Source organism: Pangasianodon hypophthalmus, chromosome 7 (genome assembly GCF_027358585.1).
Source record: "Pangasianodon hypophthalmus isolate fPanHyp1 chromosome 7, fPanHyp1.pri, whole genome shotgun sequence".
Lineage (NCBI taxonomy): Eukaryota > Metazoa > Chordata > Actinopteri > Siluriformes > Pangasiidae > Pangasianodon > Pangasianodon hypophthalmus.
The window spans coordinates 25,209,787-25,226,860 of NC_069716.1; the positions used below are offsets into that span (position 1 = coordinate 25,209,787).

At 38.5% G+C, this 17,074-nt stretch overlaps 1 protein-coding gene across 1 annotated transcript in view; it reads right to left on the reverse strand.

Moving 5' to 3' along the window:
- Positions 1-16,306, reverse strand: part of nav2b (neuron navigator 2b) — a 125,185-nt gene extending 108,879 nt beyond the window's left edge. The window contains exons 1-2 of the mRNA XM_034305857.2: positions 16,190-16,306; positions 13,901-14,137 (exon numbers count right to left, since the gene is read on the reverse strand). Coding sequence (XP_034161748.2) covers positions 13,901-13,996 — 96 coding nt within the window. The 5' untranslated portion in view covers positions 13,997-14,137; positions 16,190-16,306. The remainder of the gene's footprint in view (positions 1-13,900; positions 14,138-16,189) is intronic.
- Positions 16,307-17,074: the final 768 nt, after the last annotated feature.

Below are 17,074 nucleotides of genomic sequence, written 5' to 3' on the forward strand. Positions count from 1 at the left end.
GTACCTGTTTCTACTACTATGTAATATTATACTTAGGATGTTTTTATTTCATTATAGTTTGATCAAAATATGTAAAATATTTCATCATACAGTCATTTATTCCAAAGCATGAGAAATCTATACTAGTTTTTGATGTTCTGAAAGACATACATTGCCAATCATATCTCTCCAAATGATAGTGGAAGTTTTGAGGTTAAGATTCAGGATCGATTGGAAGGCGGAAAGGTCAAATCCCAGCAATTCCTCCAAGCTGCTATTTTTGGGCTCTTGAGTGAATCTCTTAACCTCCAACAACTCCAGGGGTGCTGAACCATGGCTGACCTTGATCTCTAAACTCAACTTCCTACTCAGATGAGACATGCAAAGAAAGGCATTTCATTGGACTGTGCATGTATACGCAAATGAAAACTGACCAAAAAAAGGCCATCGTTCTTCACGTCCTTCCTGAATCTTCATCCAATACGGCATTTCACAAGCAACGAATTAATGAACTAAGTACAGGCAAAGTTAAATAATTATATTTCTAATATGGATTTAAAAACACCTATTGAGTTGGCATTCCTGATGCTGTCTGGAACAATATTCCAGGGGCAACCCGCCACTGATCCTTGAGAAACAGCAGACCTGCTGAGCAAAATGCTTAAAAACAGAAAAAAAATCATTAAAAGGAGGAACCAGAATCCAAAGTAGTTGTAAACTGCACTACTGTCTCTGCCAGTGAAAGCTGAATTAAGTCTTAGTGGAAAGGAGAAAAGAAAGCACACATGTTAAATCGATCTCCAGCTAATCCGGTGAGCACGGCAATATAAAAACAAACCGTCCGATTAATGTCGAGTTCTGGGTTTGTCGATTGTAGGCTTCAACACTGCCAAGCGCTCAAGGCTTTTGATATTGACTAAGACACATGGCTAATTCTGAGCTCAGCAATGCTCTTAAAACCTAATTGCAGGAAACACACAAAACTCAAATACCATCAACGAATGATGTCATGCCCAAGAGCTACTTACCTTATTGGCAATGGATCAACTCGAAATACACAAAATTACAAGTGTAGTATAGAAATGTACACTTTAGGAAGCACTAGGAAATCATTATTTGAGTTGTGTGGGCCAAACAGGGAACAGATTTACACAGAGCGTGAGTGTCGTAAAAAGCCAAATGTTCAAAGGGTGGTGAAGGATGTGATAAAATTAGCTGATAATCACATTCTGTATTACAGTCAGGAAATGAGAGAATGCCGGCGTAAGTGGAACAACACACATTACCACATTTTGTGGGGAAATTTATATACAATCATAAACTTTTTACACCATATTTATTATAATGTTCCTCCTTAACACTGTAACTGACACGTAAAGGAAAATTTTAAAGTATTTCTAAAAAATTCCTGCACATTAGATATGTTTTTCACTATTAGTTGAAACTTTAATGCTTATAAAATAAGGTACAAAAAAGATCAAAAGTTTACACAGGGCATAAAATTACAGGTTCAAGTTGGTCTCGTAAATCCACAAACATAAAACCTAAGGATGCATCAACACCTTTTATTCAGACCCAGTAGGAGTACATTTTTTTGGTTTTCGTTTAATACGAGTACTGATACTGATACTGAAATGAGTAACCTATTTAGTATTCAATCAGGGAAGTCATGGAGTGTGCTGCTAACAACAAACTCTTTTGTGTTGAGCTTTATGGTTAAGATGTTACGGCTTTTAAACAGCATCTTTAATAGAGAGTGTGAGGGACTGACAGGCACAGAGGCCACACCTCCATCATTAAGAATGAGGAACACAGACCACACCTACTTCAGTGAGACTGACAAGCACACAGACCACACCTTCTTCACCGGGTCTGATAAATACAAGGCCACACCTCCTCCTTCACTGGGTCTGATAAATACAAGGCCACACCTCCTTCAGTGAGACTGACAAGCACACAGACCACACCTTCTTCACCGGGTCTGATAAATACAAGGCCACACCTCCTTCAGTGAGACTGACAAGCACGTAGACCACACCTCTTTCCCTGAAACTGAAGCACAGAGGCCATGCCTTTTTCACTAGGCCTGAGGAACAAAGGCCATCCCTCCATCAGTGAGACAGAGGCAAAATGGACACAAGCAGAAAGAGCACATCTCCTCAACTAGGAATGAGTCACAGAGGCCACACCTCCTTCACTGGGACTGAGGCACAGAGGCCACACCTCCTTCACTGGGTCTGATAAATACAAGGCCACACCTCCTTCAGTGGGACAGAGGTAAAACGGACACAAACACAAAGAGCACATCTCTTTCACTGGGACTAAAGCAGAGGTCACACCTCCTCAACTAGGAATGAGTCACAGAGGCCACACCTCCTTCACTGAGACTGAGGCACAGAGGCCACACCTCCTTCACTGGGACTGAGGCACAGAGGCCACACCTCCTTCACTGAGACTGAGGCACAGAGGCCATGTTCTCTCCACAGGGAAGAAAAAAAGCCAAAGGAAAGTCATTTTATTGCATTTCTATAATAAATAGTAAAGTGGTAATAAAAATGTGGGTGTGTTTAACATTTAAAAATATGCACATTTTTGAATTTGCAGTCTGTCCTATACTAATGAATCCACATAATCTGATCTCAGTCATAACTCAAGTTAGAAAAGGTAAGCTGCTGGTTTTGGGATCAAGATAAAAAGTAAAAAGAGGAAAAAACAACAGCAAATATGCACAATATAAAATCCCTTCCTTACACGAAGAGTTCAATTACTACTCTAGTGCCATCTACAGACAGGATTTCTTCAGTTGTTTTTATTTCTGCAAAAGTTCTAAGATTCAAAATAGAGTCCTAATGAAGCACATGTTGAGGAAACAGATACTCTAAACGTGAACCTCAGGATCCGTCGCAAGTTTGCTTAGTTGGGATTTGTAAATCAGGATGATGATTCAAGCTGGTTTTGTGTCAAAGGACATCAATCCTTGATATTTTACACAGTACAATACTTAAACTAATCTCTGCTTCCCTTAATTTTAATTAGTCCGACATTCCTGAGGCTTCATCTATTATTTAGAGAAGTAAAGCCATGTAGGGAGGGGCTGTTCTTTGAAACCAAGCACCACCGTGGTGGTCGTCTCACACAAACTCACACTTAAACCCCCTCCTCCAAGCCAAGAGTCTCTTATTTATTAACCAGGCCTGTTCTCTCTGCTATTGTCTCTCTACTCCTGAAAAGAAGCCGGAAAAATACAAGTCAAAATTCAGTGCACTTCACTTCATAGACAAGTGCTGTTTTTCAGAACTGTCTCTTAGAAATTTGTGCCCAAATTGAAAAATATCGATGATTAGAAATTAAGTTGATAATTTCATGTTTGAGAAAGATTTTACAAAACCAATGACAAGAGTAGAATTCGTCCTAGCGCAATACCAGCACTTCCTCATAGTCCTAGAATAACAGCATTCTCTTAAAGGCAGTAATGATTTCTCAAATCTGATTGGCCAGAAGGTCATTTGCTATAAAAGCAGCCCTGACAGCAGTTCCAGCTGTTTATATTAATGTGAATGTTATATGTATAGTTTCTATAGTAACTTACTCTCCATGTAAAACCCTGTCGCCGGTTCATTGGTTGTCCTTCCTTAGACCACTTAACCACTACATACTGGGAACACCCCACAAGACCTGCCATTCTGGACATGCTCTGACCCAGTCATCTAGCCATCACAATTTGCCCTCGTCAAAGTTGCTCAGATCCTAATGCTTGCCCATTTTTCCTGCTTCCAACACATCAACTTCGAGAACTGAGTGTTCACCTGCTGCCTAATATATCCCACTCCTTGACAGGTGCCATTGTAACGAGATAATCAATGTTATTCACGTCACCTGTCAGTGGTTTTAAGGTTATGGCTAATCGGTGTATATCCTGATATATAACATTTTCCCTAAAACTGATGAAAGAATTAACTATACCAAATAACTGCATGCATTCATGACTGCTTTTTGATGATTATGTGAACTAAACACCTGTAAAACGTACTTTTTCTTTTCCCTATTATTTGGAAGCGACATTGAACAGAACTATCACAAATAAGAACAAGAGAAAATATAACACTGTCAAAATAATTTTTTTGGAATTTGGCCAGCGTGTACAATTAACTCATCATCTTGGACATCATCACTTAACGCAAAATCACCCAACAATGATGACTGGTCCCTGCAACCTCCACATTAACGTTTGGGTCAGTCTGGGTGACACTTACATGAAATGTTGAGTCAAACTTCTGAATTTCTTAGTCGATTCTGAACCATCATACCAGCATGAACTATTCCTACAGAGGTTAGCTTGAGAAATTTGGATAATCTTCAAACCTAGATGTTTTCAGTGCAAGTACACCAATCAAGTGCACCCTGCATGCCTGAGTAGTCATGTCCTGCTCATGTGGGGACCCAGTGACTGATCAAAGCAGACGAGCCAGCAAGTGGAACTTGAAAGAGTCTACTGGTTTGGACAGGGACTTGGAGCTTATTAGTTACAGTTCAAGCAACAGAAGAGACTTTTGACTCCTATGGGTATGAAATTCTGTATTAGGAAAATAAAATCAAATGCTTTATATGAATAACTCTGAATAATATGGCTACAACAAACAGGACTATTCTATTTTTGCATTTATTAATTTGGCAGACGCTTTTATAAGTCCAATCCAATCCAAGCACATGGCTGAGCATTAAGGGTCGTATTCAACAATGGCTCTCACAATTCTGGAATTTGAACTCACAAGTCACATCTGATGAAAAACTCAGAACATCAACCATAGCATTCTTTTCTTCAACGTGACTAACAGCACTATTATGTCCAATGTTCACAACTAGCTGCAATAATGGTATTTAAATCCCCCTAGATGCTAGGCACAAGGTCTTCAGAAGCCGTAATGCTAGCCTAAAACATAGCTCACTAAGCAGGCACTCTAACTGCCAAGTTCAACTAGCATCTAAACCATCTTGTAAATGTTGTTTCCATTACTAGTGGCTAAAGCAAAAGTTAAGTCACAGAAGACCAGTTCCAGTCCTGGATTGTTTTGGTGATATCCTCACTCTAACACACTGTTACGCTTGGCAATTTGGTGAGATATGTTAAGTGTCTTTGAGCAGGGAAATCAAAATCTTTTTCTGGACTCAGACACTCCAGGTCTTGGCAACCTTTGGTTAAGCGATCATTTCCCTAAATACAAAAATGAACCCATTAACAACCAAATTACCCAAGACTATTCATGTTTGCTTGTTAATTTTTGCATAATATGATGTAATGATAACATTTTGGACTACCTTAATTGATGGTCATGGTTTCTTCAAGATGATCTGAAACGTGTAATTTTTATCCAAGGCTCCATAGACCATAAAATATTTGCATTTGGAAAATATGTGCCTAGGAAAGGTTTCAGAAGGGCAGTGATTGTGCATTTTTATGGAAATGCTTGCAGCTGATTAATGATGTAGAACAGGTCACCGGGTCACTCCATGTTGCCGTACCTTCAGAGGGCATGGATGGTCATTCAAGGCTGAGGGAGTGCTCGTTACACCTGACTGGCATGAGTCATTAGTAGTAAGGATTACTTAATCCACTGGAATGTTTGTAAAATGTTCGAATAAAAATCAGATCCCAAGAACCATGGAAGATTTTCACACCAAATAATATTTAAAGGTTGGATGAAATGCATATGAATTCTCAAAGGGTAAGTTGAGTGGATAAGTAACAGAAGTGCCAACATTGCTAACCAGAAAATCCTAGCAGGCAGAGAAATAAAATTCAACCACAAATACATTAGCATCTGTAGCAGGAACTGATATTTTTTTCAGATGTGCAGAAGAAAACAGCAACGCAAAATTCTGGTGTGATCGTTACATAATAATAAGCATGCACTTTTTTTATGAACCAAAGAGACCACAGTGCTGCACACTTTGTCTCTGTTGGCATGCAAGAAGGAGACGGCTTGTGAATTCACCTAGATAAAGTCTGCAAAGGTAACCGCTACCCGAAACAAACACGTCTTTCACGTCCCGTGTCCTTTCCACTTCAGTGAACTGGCTTTTCCGGTGGATGAATTTTATTTGCGTTTGGTCTGACCGCTCGCTTTAGCTGAAAACAGAAAAGCGTAATTTTCAGATTTCTCCTATATTGCTGTAGCAAGGAGTCAGAAATTGTAAATGCTAGGGCTTAACCATAGATGCTGGTACCTCTGAAGCATTTAATAATCATAAAGGAAATCCAACTTATTACAGAATAATAATAATAATAAAAAAGTCAGGTCTGAAAGTGCTAAGCACCGAACACTGACCTTGTGTATTAATATAAGACAATGACTAGAAGCAAGAAAAATAAAGTGAATACACAGTGTTGCTATGGTAACTGTGATACAATGCGTTGCAGTTGGTTATTCAGATGTTGTTCAGTAACTCTGTTCAGTAACTCCTGATGAAGGTGTAACATTGGAGAATGTGTAATGGTTCAATGGGTCAAATGGAATGACCAGAGAATAATTGTTAGAGTAGTCTCTAATGGTCTCTAAATATTATACTTCACAGTAAAAAGTATAGAAAACCAAGAACATAAAGAACAAGCAACACATAATAGAAAACGCAGGAAAAAAAAAGAAAAAATAGTTATATAGATATCGTAATTAACTATATTATTACTGTGACTTGAAAAAAAAACAAGATAGCCCTATATATTTGCAATAGAAGTATACGTTATACATCCAATGTATATCCCTCCAACAATATATCACTTTTTTAAAAAATATTTTACATATTTTTATACTCTTAGAAGTGTTTGTTGAGATGAACTGATACGTATAATGATAACATTTGATGCAATAAGATGCAAATGGCCAAAACTGCAAAGGCCACAGCTCAGCCCTTTCACTCCCTTCCACTTCGGCTGATGCAGGAAAAAAAAGATGAAGAAAAATGATCTGAATTAGCATGACAAGAAGAGCGAGGGACTGAAATCACAATGATGTCCTGTTGAGAGGGTAACAACCCATGGCACAGAGAGCGGGGGATCTCACAGACCAAGCAAGCCAACAGGCTACATACAAAACTAGACTAAACATCTGACATGAACTACTAATATTCTGACTGAACAAAACCCCAATTGCCCTTTGATCACATGGACACAACTAAGTTTTATGACTTTTTTAACTTTTCATCATGCAGTACCAAGCTAAAATGTAGCTAACACACACCTTGTGCAGTATAAAAAAAAGGAATCCACTAAAAAAGAAGAAAAACTTGCATCATGATATCATGTTTATGTCTCTGCTTAGAAAAGTATCTACATTAGCTGAGGATGGATGCAAAGCTAACCACAAGTCTTCACAAAGTCACACCGACTCAGTGATGAATGTAGTACGTTACAATGAAATCCTCTGCTTGACCCCAGGGATAAAGACTCCGAATGGGGATCACGGCTAACGTGTGAAAAACTACACACCCACAGCCTGCACTTCCCACAGGGAGGACTGCTGTCTCATCAAAAAGCCTTCTTTCCCTTCTTCTCTCAACTGTTAGGCTAGCACAAATCTTTGCTGGATTCTCTGTTTGAACTGATAAAATTCTAATGTTGTTCTTTCATTAAAGTATTCAGACGTGTTGTGAGGACAGATTTTCATGACTGTCTGAGACTGGAGCGAGTGTAGCCTTAGCACACAAATCAGGCACTTCATTCAAATGTTCAACACCTGCCAGCTTTATCATTATTATTATTATTATTAAATTTATTTATTTATTTATTTATTTATTTTCCCCAATTTTCTCCCTAATTTAGTCATGGCCAATTTCCCCCTATCAGGCAGCTCTCTCCTACCACACGACAGCTACCAACCAGGGAGGGCGAAGGCTACTACGTGCTTCCTCTGAGACACGTGAAGCCAGCTGACCACAAAGAAAGATTGGTGTAACTCTGGCAGTGTGGACTATGTTTGGCTTTGCTGTAGCTTCAGAGGCAGAAAATTAAGACAATCCGAATCTTGACTTGTGCGACTTGCCTTGGTTCATATCGCGAACCAGCAAACATCCCAAAAAATAGCCAAGTTGTTACTCTTAGTTATATTGCAACATTGGAATATTGTCAATTTTCAACACGTCATAAATCTGGTTTTTAAAAGCGGCAGCATTCCAGCTGCCTTGCAGCCACTTCCTGCAGGATTACGTGTAAAATATGATGCCGTTTGAGGAAAAACGCCAAGTGTGAAAGTAGCCCAGAGCAGCACAGACACAATTATTCCATTAGATTCCATTCATTGACATTAACTTGGACAGGAATTGCTTACGGTTGAATATTTTACTTACTGCATCTGATACCTACAGCAGGACCAAAGACATTCATTCATTCATTTGATCATTCGTTCATCCATTCATACATCTTCACTAACTGCTTTATCCAGGTCAGAGATGCACAGATCTGGAGCCTATCCCGGGAATCCTGGGTGCGAGGCGGGATTACACCCTGGATGGGACGCCAGTCCATCACAAGGCACCATGTACACACCAATTCACACACTCATTGACACCAGGGGCAATTTAGTGTAGCCAGTCCAGCTACTGGAATGTTTTTGGGAGTTGGGAGGAAACCAGAAGAAACCCATGTGGACACGAGGAGAACATGTACAGCAAAACTCCACACAGATAGTAACTCAAGCTCAGGATCAAACTAGGGACGCAGAAGCTGTGAGATGGCAACACAACCCACTCCTCCACCCAAGCAGGTACATAACACAGTCATTTAGCATGAATTCTCTGTCAAAATCCTTCTTGTCTGGGACAGATGATCATTTTTTAGTTCAACAGTAGGTCAAGTCAGGACTAAGACCAAGCCGGCCAGGTTCACTTTGGTTTGACCTCATGTGTGTCACAAGTAGAGTATTAAAGAGAGTATTGCTTTTGGAATATACAGCATTTAACTGATGGATCGTAACCACGCAAATATAGTGTACCTACCTTTTATATTTCTCCTAGAAATTTTAGATCCTTGAGACTCAAAGGAGTCGGGGGCTGGTTTGGGGGTTTCCAGATGGTGATTTCCACTGACAAATCCAACAGTGTAACTGCCAAGGTGGCCAAGGGGCCTGTTACCACAGCTTTTTTTTCCCCACTGTTAAATCAACGGAATGAATAAATAATATACTTGGCTGACAAAAAAATTTTATCAAAAGGTCATCTGAATGTTAAGTTTAATATTAGTCATCTTCATTAATAATTTTTGTGATGTCTGAACAGAGGATTGAAAAGATTCAAAGGTGGGAGAAAGCTAATCATTAAAAGTAGAGCTGTGATTAATTTGCTATTTCAGGTTCAACCTCAATCCGCCTGATTTCTCAAGGTTTTGGTGCAAAAAGTGTTTTAATTCAACGGTGTCTCAACTCAAGCAGAGGCAGAAGAGCGCTTACGTAAATGAAGAATATGTCAAAGTTTGGGCTTTCTTGGAAAACAATTCAGTGACACGAAAACAGCACCTTACATTTGGTTTTCAATCAGCAGGTGGAAAATATTAAAAGAAATGCACTTTGTTACTATACTTAAGTAATATTTTAAGGGATTGATCATTGAAAATTAATATTTGTACTCATGTTCAATTATATTTCCCTGAAAATAAACATATTTTTGAAAAAGTCCATTTATTATTATTATTATTATTATTATTATTATTTTCATTTACCCCTTTCAAGTACTTGTTAAATCTCAAACAACATGACCTTTTTTTTCTTTTGCCCAGCCATAAATTCAATTATTTTTCTGTGCGTTATATCCTCATTAACTAGATTTCACAGCTCCAATTAAATCCATGCTGATTTTTATGGACACCACAACCATTCACCTTTGCACAATAATTGCTTATTAGTCTCATTTGCTCTTAGAGTTAATTTAATAAAATAAAATTTGTTCATATTAAAAATGCACATAAATGAGGACAGCATGGTTGGATTTCTTTTGATTTCATGCAAATTAAATAGTAATAGAATGATAACTCCTAGGGCTGCAAGATATTGAAGAAAAATGTGATATGTGATAAGCGGCACAATAATGCTATAAATGTGTAAAATCAATTAAAATTTTATACATATATATCTGCGTCACCTATCTGCGTCACCTTCAAACCTTGACTTTTCGTAACTCTTTGAAGTATTAAAATCATTCAGTTATCTCAAACCCTTGCGATACGCACATCACGATATTTACATTTGTGATATTTCGATAATTTCGATATATTGTGCAGCCCTACTAACTCCTGACCCTAACCTTAACTTCTGTAGCTTTTCATAGAAATTGTGCAGTTTACAAATGTGCAAGTGTGAGACCATGTTAGGAAAAAAAATCCCAAATATGTCTTGATTGAATTTCAGTTAAAATTTGATGTTTTAAACAGTACAGTGTAGACACTTTTTAACTTTCACTGAAGTCTAAATAAATAAAATATCCACAATTACGTACCTGCTTCAAAGGACATCCAGATACGATGCTACACAATCTTACATTTGAATAAACAATTAAGTCATCAGAGATGAGCCATGTTTATATATTTAAGTTTAGAGTGAAGCTATAATATCATAACCTCTAACTTTCAGAAACACATCTTTTTGTTGGCTTGTGCTAAATAACACCAAATTACACTAAAGGAAAAAAGGGAGTCTGGATTTCAAGATGGCCGCCCCCATAACATTACAGTGTTCAGGTTTATGGACTACAGTAATTCATACTGTGTCCTAAACCACTGAGTGGCAGATATTTGAAGTGGCAGATATTTGGCTCAGATAAACGTCTATTATTGGTTAACTACATTAGCTACATTAGCCTTATAGCTCATAAAGCATAAGATTGACAGCAGATGTATTGGCTGATCGACTACTTTTGGGGTAAGTGGAAAATGGTGTACTTTTTTTCTCTCCTTAACTATTTTTTTAGGCTGGACTTATAAAAGGAAGTATTTTTTGTAGCTTATATTCTTTTACTAAGACAGCAGGAGTGTTCAGTTTGAATTTATGGTGAGGTTTTGGACCACAAACTAACAGTAACATTTTCAAATGACCCACCATCGACATATGTTTCTTAAGAATATCAGAATAGCTTCAAAATATCCTTTAATTACAGACTGAAGAAACCTGAAAAAATAGTAATTCCAGGGTTCTACCTTATAGTGCTCAGCTTTAGCTCCGAGCCTTCAAACTGTGTGCCAAGTCGTCACGCGAGGAAAACTCAAAAACTCCCAAAAGCACCGCAAAGTTAAGATCAACATAACTGAGAGAGAGAGTGTTCAATGTGATGCTCACTCTACCATTTGACGATGATCTTTGTGCCTTGACGCTTTCAGGAAACTCGACCTAGAGCTGTTGGCGTCCCAGTTCAGCCATTCTCGTGCTGGAGTTTGATGAAGCTTCTCCTAAGAATCTCAGCTGTCTTTGAGAGTCATGTGAAGAACGGGCTTGATGTACAATGGCAGTCTAATTTCTACAGAAATGCAGAGTTCGTCAGTTCTCCAGCGCAGATAAAAAGATTAGACTCAACGTCAGACGCACAAGTAAACGGTGCTGACAGGTCTAACTCCTCACCATCTCAACATCTATTCATTATTGTACAACGTTCACAGGAGTATTAGCACCTCTAATGTGCGCACAAATGCACACACACAAACACACACAGAATACAGGGAATAAAAATAAAAGTGAAATACCGAGAACAAAGTGTAAGTCATGGGTTAGCGGGAATGGCGAGAACAGCCTGTTCTTTGTTTAAATGCCAGGACATGGCCCTCCCGCAGTTATTATGAATGTGCTTCTGAACCACAGGAGAACTGAGCAAACACTCTCCTTCCGTACCAACACGATAAATGTGTGTGACTGAGAGAACACGGCCACGCACAACCACTCTTAATTCATCATATAAATCCAGTATGTGTCCACATGTTGGTACATTCCTACAGTATCACTATTTACTGTGTGTTGAAACTAAATAGAGGATGTACTACTAACAGAAAATAACTCATTTTACAGACATTCTGCAGTACTAAATGCATCTATAAATGGATAAAAAGTATGCCATGTCATTCTTTAACAAATGAAAATGGTTAGCATTGGCAAATTGAGGAATAAATCACTTCAGGACATGCTGTTATGGGAAAATAATCAACTTTGGGGTGGTAACAGTAACTCCACTTGACAACCACCCCATTGTTCATAATTGTTCTATAACTGCATTTCCCCCTAGTGTCTTATTCCATACTTAATACACAAATTAAGTAATACATTATCAACTGCATCAGTTCCAGCTTTCCAGAAAGGCGAAATAATACCAAATTGCCCAAAGGAAAAAAAAGTTAGCATAGTTATCAAAAATATTTGCACCCATAATGTTATAGCGTTCGGCTTGACTGGAAATGTTTTGTTCATTTATAAAAAGCAGTACTGTTGTTAATATTTACAGAAAAGCTTTAGGGGTGAGATAAGCTTAATTAATTAATTAATTAATTAATTAGTTGCTAGCCAATACTAGCCTTGCAGCTCCAGTTTAGCTGAACAACTACATTTAGTCTCATTGGACACAGAAATGTATATAAATGTAATTTCTACCTTTAAATGCATGGGTATTGCAGCAACCGCATAAACATACCGTAGGTCATCAGTGATCCAGCACTTACTTAATGCAAATTGATCTATCAGTAGGGGGTTGCTAGCAGGGATTAGGTCCCAGGTTGCTAGTGTCACGGTCTGCGAGCTCTGGATACTCAGGTCCCCCTGCATGTAAAGCCTTTCCAACACCCGGCGATTCGTTAGGCCCAATCGCCCTCATTTATCACGGCAAATTAGCTAATCAGTGTGACAGCCACCACGGAGCGAGGCTTCATCAAAGCTCGGCTGATTGCTGCACTCCCAGCTGTTACGTACAGCGGGGTCTGGAGGAACACAGCCTATAAGAACAGGCACTCCAATGCAAGAACAGATGGGAGAGCTGCTTAAATATTCCTTCTCATTCATTCAACACACACACACACACACACTCATGTTGTGGAATATGTAATGAGCAGAAGTGTGCATGTACTACTCAGAATGCCTAAACGCACACTGGAAGGATGGAGGTATGTGTTATTAGTATTAGTAGTAGTAGTAGTAGTAGCAGTAGTAGTATTCCTTTAAAGGAAAACATCCACGGAAAAAAATCCAATTCCCACAATTTTACCGCAAATGTAGTTTGTCTGATGACTGGCATCATTTTCTACTTGAGCTATCAAGCTAACGTAGTGCTAGACAATCTCAGGCAAACTTTTTTCTATAAATACACGCCCACATCTTCATACACTTGCTTCAAAAGATCGCTGTCAAGCTACAGGAAATCATTCTTTAAATAAACAATTGTTTCAATAGCAGGGAGATTCGGATATTTTAAAATGAAGTTCAGTGTAAGTTCAGCTATCCGTAAGTTAAACTTTCAGACTTTGGAATGAATTTAGTCCATGAGTCTGAAACCACATCAGGACTGGAACTGGTTTGAAGCAGATATATATAAAAGAGAGGTTTAGGGTGAGACTGATTTCCATTACACAGTAGCTATGTTAAACTTGTAACTTGAGTGCAAAACTAAAGAAGGAAACGTCACCAATCATCAAACGCATTTTGCTTAATCACATACTATTGAAAAGGAGAAACATTATGTATATTTGATTTGGATTTTTTTGTTGAATCATACTTTTAAATGTCCCAAAATTATCTCACACCAAATGATATCATGCAATAAAAATCCAATATTTTTTGTTGTTGGATTTGAGACCATTTTTTTGTCATGTCTGATCTTTTTTCTGAGATGTATCAGAAAAATAAATCCATGTAAAACCATGTTATACTTTGCACTTCAAGCTGTGATGATCCTGAAGGCTGCGTCTTACCTTTTTTTGGTCTTCCAGAGTGTGAGTCGCAGCTCGTCTCTGCTGCTGGTGACGGCTGTTGATGTTCTGGCAGGTTTCTGATCCTACCTCCATCATACCCAACACCAAAATAAGCTCCTTCAAACATCAGTCATCTTGATTAGATGGCGGTTTTAAAAGTTCAACTGACAACTTGTCCTTGACTTGGACTAGGAGTTTCATTACTGTCGCACATCCTCGTATCTCACCTTACAGCACCTGAACGGGCACGAGAAGAAGTTTCACACGTTTAACCAAAGTTATGAAGTTTAACTCACACTTCATACTTCTCACACAGAGATACAGCTAGCCTTGTGGTGTTATAGTGGAAACACACTTGAGTACTGTTAAGCATGTTAACATAAAACCAGGCACTTTTCTAAGCTCTGATAATATTATATTCTACTTGATGCAGTGAAGTCAACAGAATTATATTACATGTAAATTAAATTTTCCTCAGAAAGAGAGAATGTTGTTTGCATTCAGGTTTGTTGCTTACATTCACTCCCCTTGTCTTTGTTGTTATTTAGTATGTATGGAATAAAAAAAACCAATGAGGTTGTGTGACGTGGTGTTACCATGCAGAAGTAGATTATTTTCTAATAACAGCATGTCACAAAGTGTTTTATTCCCCTTACACCACAACAATTACAAGCGTCAATTTATTACAGAACGTATAACATACTTCCATCCATCCACTATCGGGTCACAGGGGGGCCTGGGGCCTATCCCAGGGGATTCAGGGCATAAGGTGATGGGTGTCAACCCATTGCAGGGTAAAGTTGCGTACACATTCACACACTACAGACAGTTTGCCAATCTTTGGACTGAAGTACCAAGAGGAAACCCCCAACCATGGAGATGCACTAAGCCACCCGGCCCCCAAGCAAGTTAGTTCCTGTTATCAAATTATTAAATTACGGCAGCTATAAACCAGCCTCTCTGTTTCCTGTCTCTTTTAGTTAATTAGACAAACGCAGCTTGGCATGATACAGAGAAACCGGAGCACCCACCATCTTGAAGACTTTACTGTGGTGGAAAACTGTTTCAAAGCACTGACTCTGGAGACTCCTTGCATAAATGTTAAATAATCATCTGCTTTCTCAAAGCTTTACCATATCAATGATTATATGTTTGTCTTTGTTATATAATAACATGTTTTTAATCCATGCAAGTTGTTACTACAGAAAAAATACTAGAACAACGTGTTAACATAAACCTGTGGTTTGTCTTATAGGCGGAACTACTGTCAGAACTGCTGTTAGAGAAATTTAAAAACAGCTTCTGACCAATCAGAATTCAGCGCTGTGGTATAATTAATGAATATCAGCATAGCTGTGATTCGGCCGCAGGCACAAGGCCACAGGCCGAGCGAACCAGGTATTCAGTATAACAGCACAACTGCGAGTGTGATATTGCTTTTATATAACAGTTCAATTAATTCAACAAGAAATTAATATCAATGAACAGTATGATACAGTATGGCCAAATATTTTACTTATTTTTGCTCTGTCAACAAAAACAGTTCCCAAAGAAGCCACAGCTGGATAAAGTGTTGCGTGTTGCCATGTCAACGCACACTGTAGTAAGTGTAGTAACAGTTTCAATTTAACGAACTCTTGCTAGAATTGAAATTTTGAAGAAGTGAACACAGATAAGCGGAGTGATACACACAGTGAAATGTCCCAGTGCTGTTATACTAAATATCAGCATTCTTGAACTAACTGGTCTATAATGTCTGATATGACACATACAGGATATAAGTGGTACTAGGCATGAACAATATATCAAATGCATCATATCACAATATAAGGCATTTCAAAGTATTGCAAAACTTATAGTTAACAAAAAACTGCTGATAAACTATTTGCACAAAAATAAGATTCAAGATTCAAGAACTTTCTTTTGCAATGAAATGCTTAGTTTGCATTACATAAAGAGAAATAATAATAAATGAAATAATAATATAGCATGAAACAGGAAATATAAAGATTATGGTTAAGACATAAACAGCAGTGGTGGTAAAAAAAAAAAAAAAGATGCAGTAGAAGTGTTCTTGCTCATGTTTACATGGTGAGGTATTGTTGGTGCAGGATTATAACATCCAGTCTGGTACTTGTTACTGTGAGAAACAGTAGGAATGATAACACAAAGCACGTCTGAGCCCCTCAACCCCAAACCCCAGCACTTCAGAACCAGGAACCAGCCTGAACAGTGCCTCGTTTCATTCACTAACCTGTACACCATCAGTGTGTGAGAGTAAACACTCACCCGTGCACGCGCTCCCTCTCCACTTTCCTCTGTGCAGAAACCCGCACGAGCGCCGCGCCGCTGCTAGAAGAGCGCGCTCGTCACGTCACCGACTGAGAGCGGCTCCCATTGGAGGACAAGCGACGCTTCACGATGCGCCTTGCGTTTCCATGGAAACCGTGTCGCAAACGAAGCTTTCGCCCTCTAGTGAAAAAATGTGAGAACTACATCAGAACACTGACTTCCGGGTTGGGTTTTTTTCACGTACATCCGGGTTTTTATTTCCGATAGAAGGCGCTCGCGAGAGAGTTTTAAAAATGACCAGAGGGTAGATGAAGGTGTAGAAGTGTTTCCAGAAAAAAAAGAAAAAATAATAATAAGAAGAAGAAATAAGGAATAATAATAAAAAAAAAAAATAACAATAACAGATATTTAATAATAATAATAAAAGAACTCCCTCATTTTTTTAATTCAGCGTTACACTCTTAAAACTCTTAAATTAAATATAATATATAATATAAATATAGAATAAAACACTCCAGGACATGCAGTTATAGGAAAATAAGCAAGCACGGGGTGGTTGGGCACGTGGCTTTATTTTTCACTGGTGATTTTCTAACATTATTAGCTCTTTTTCACACGTGCTAACACGTTGTTTACATGATGTCTCATGTGTCTGCTTGAGATCATGTGCAATCTGATCATATATGATTCACATAATCACATACACTCACATAACACTTTATTAGGAACACTATACTAACACGGAGTAAGGCCTCTCTTTGCTCTCGCAACAGCCTCAGCTCTTCATGGCATGGATTCCACAAGATGTTGGAAACATTCCTTTGAGATCCTGGTCCATGTTGACATGATTGCATCACGCAATTCCTGCAGATTTTTCAGGTG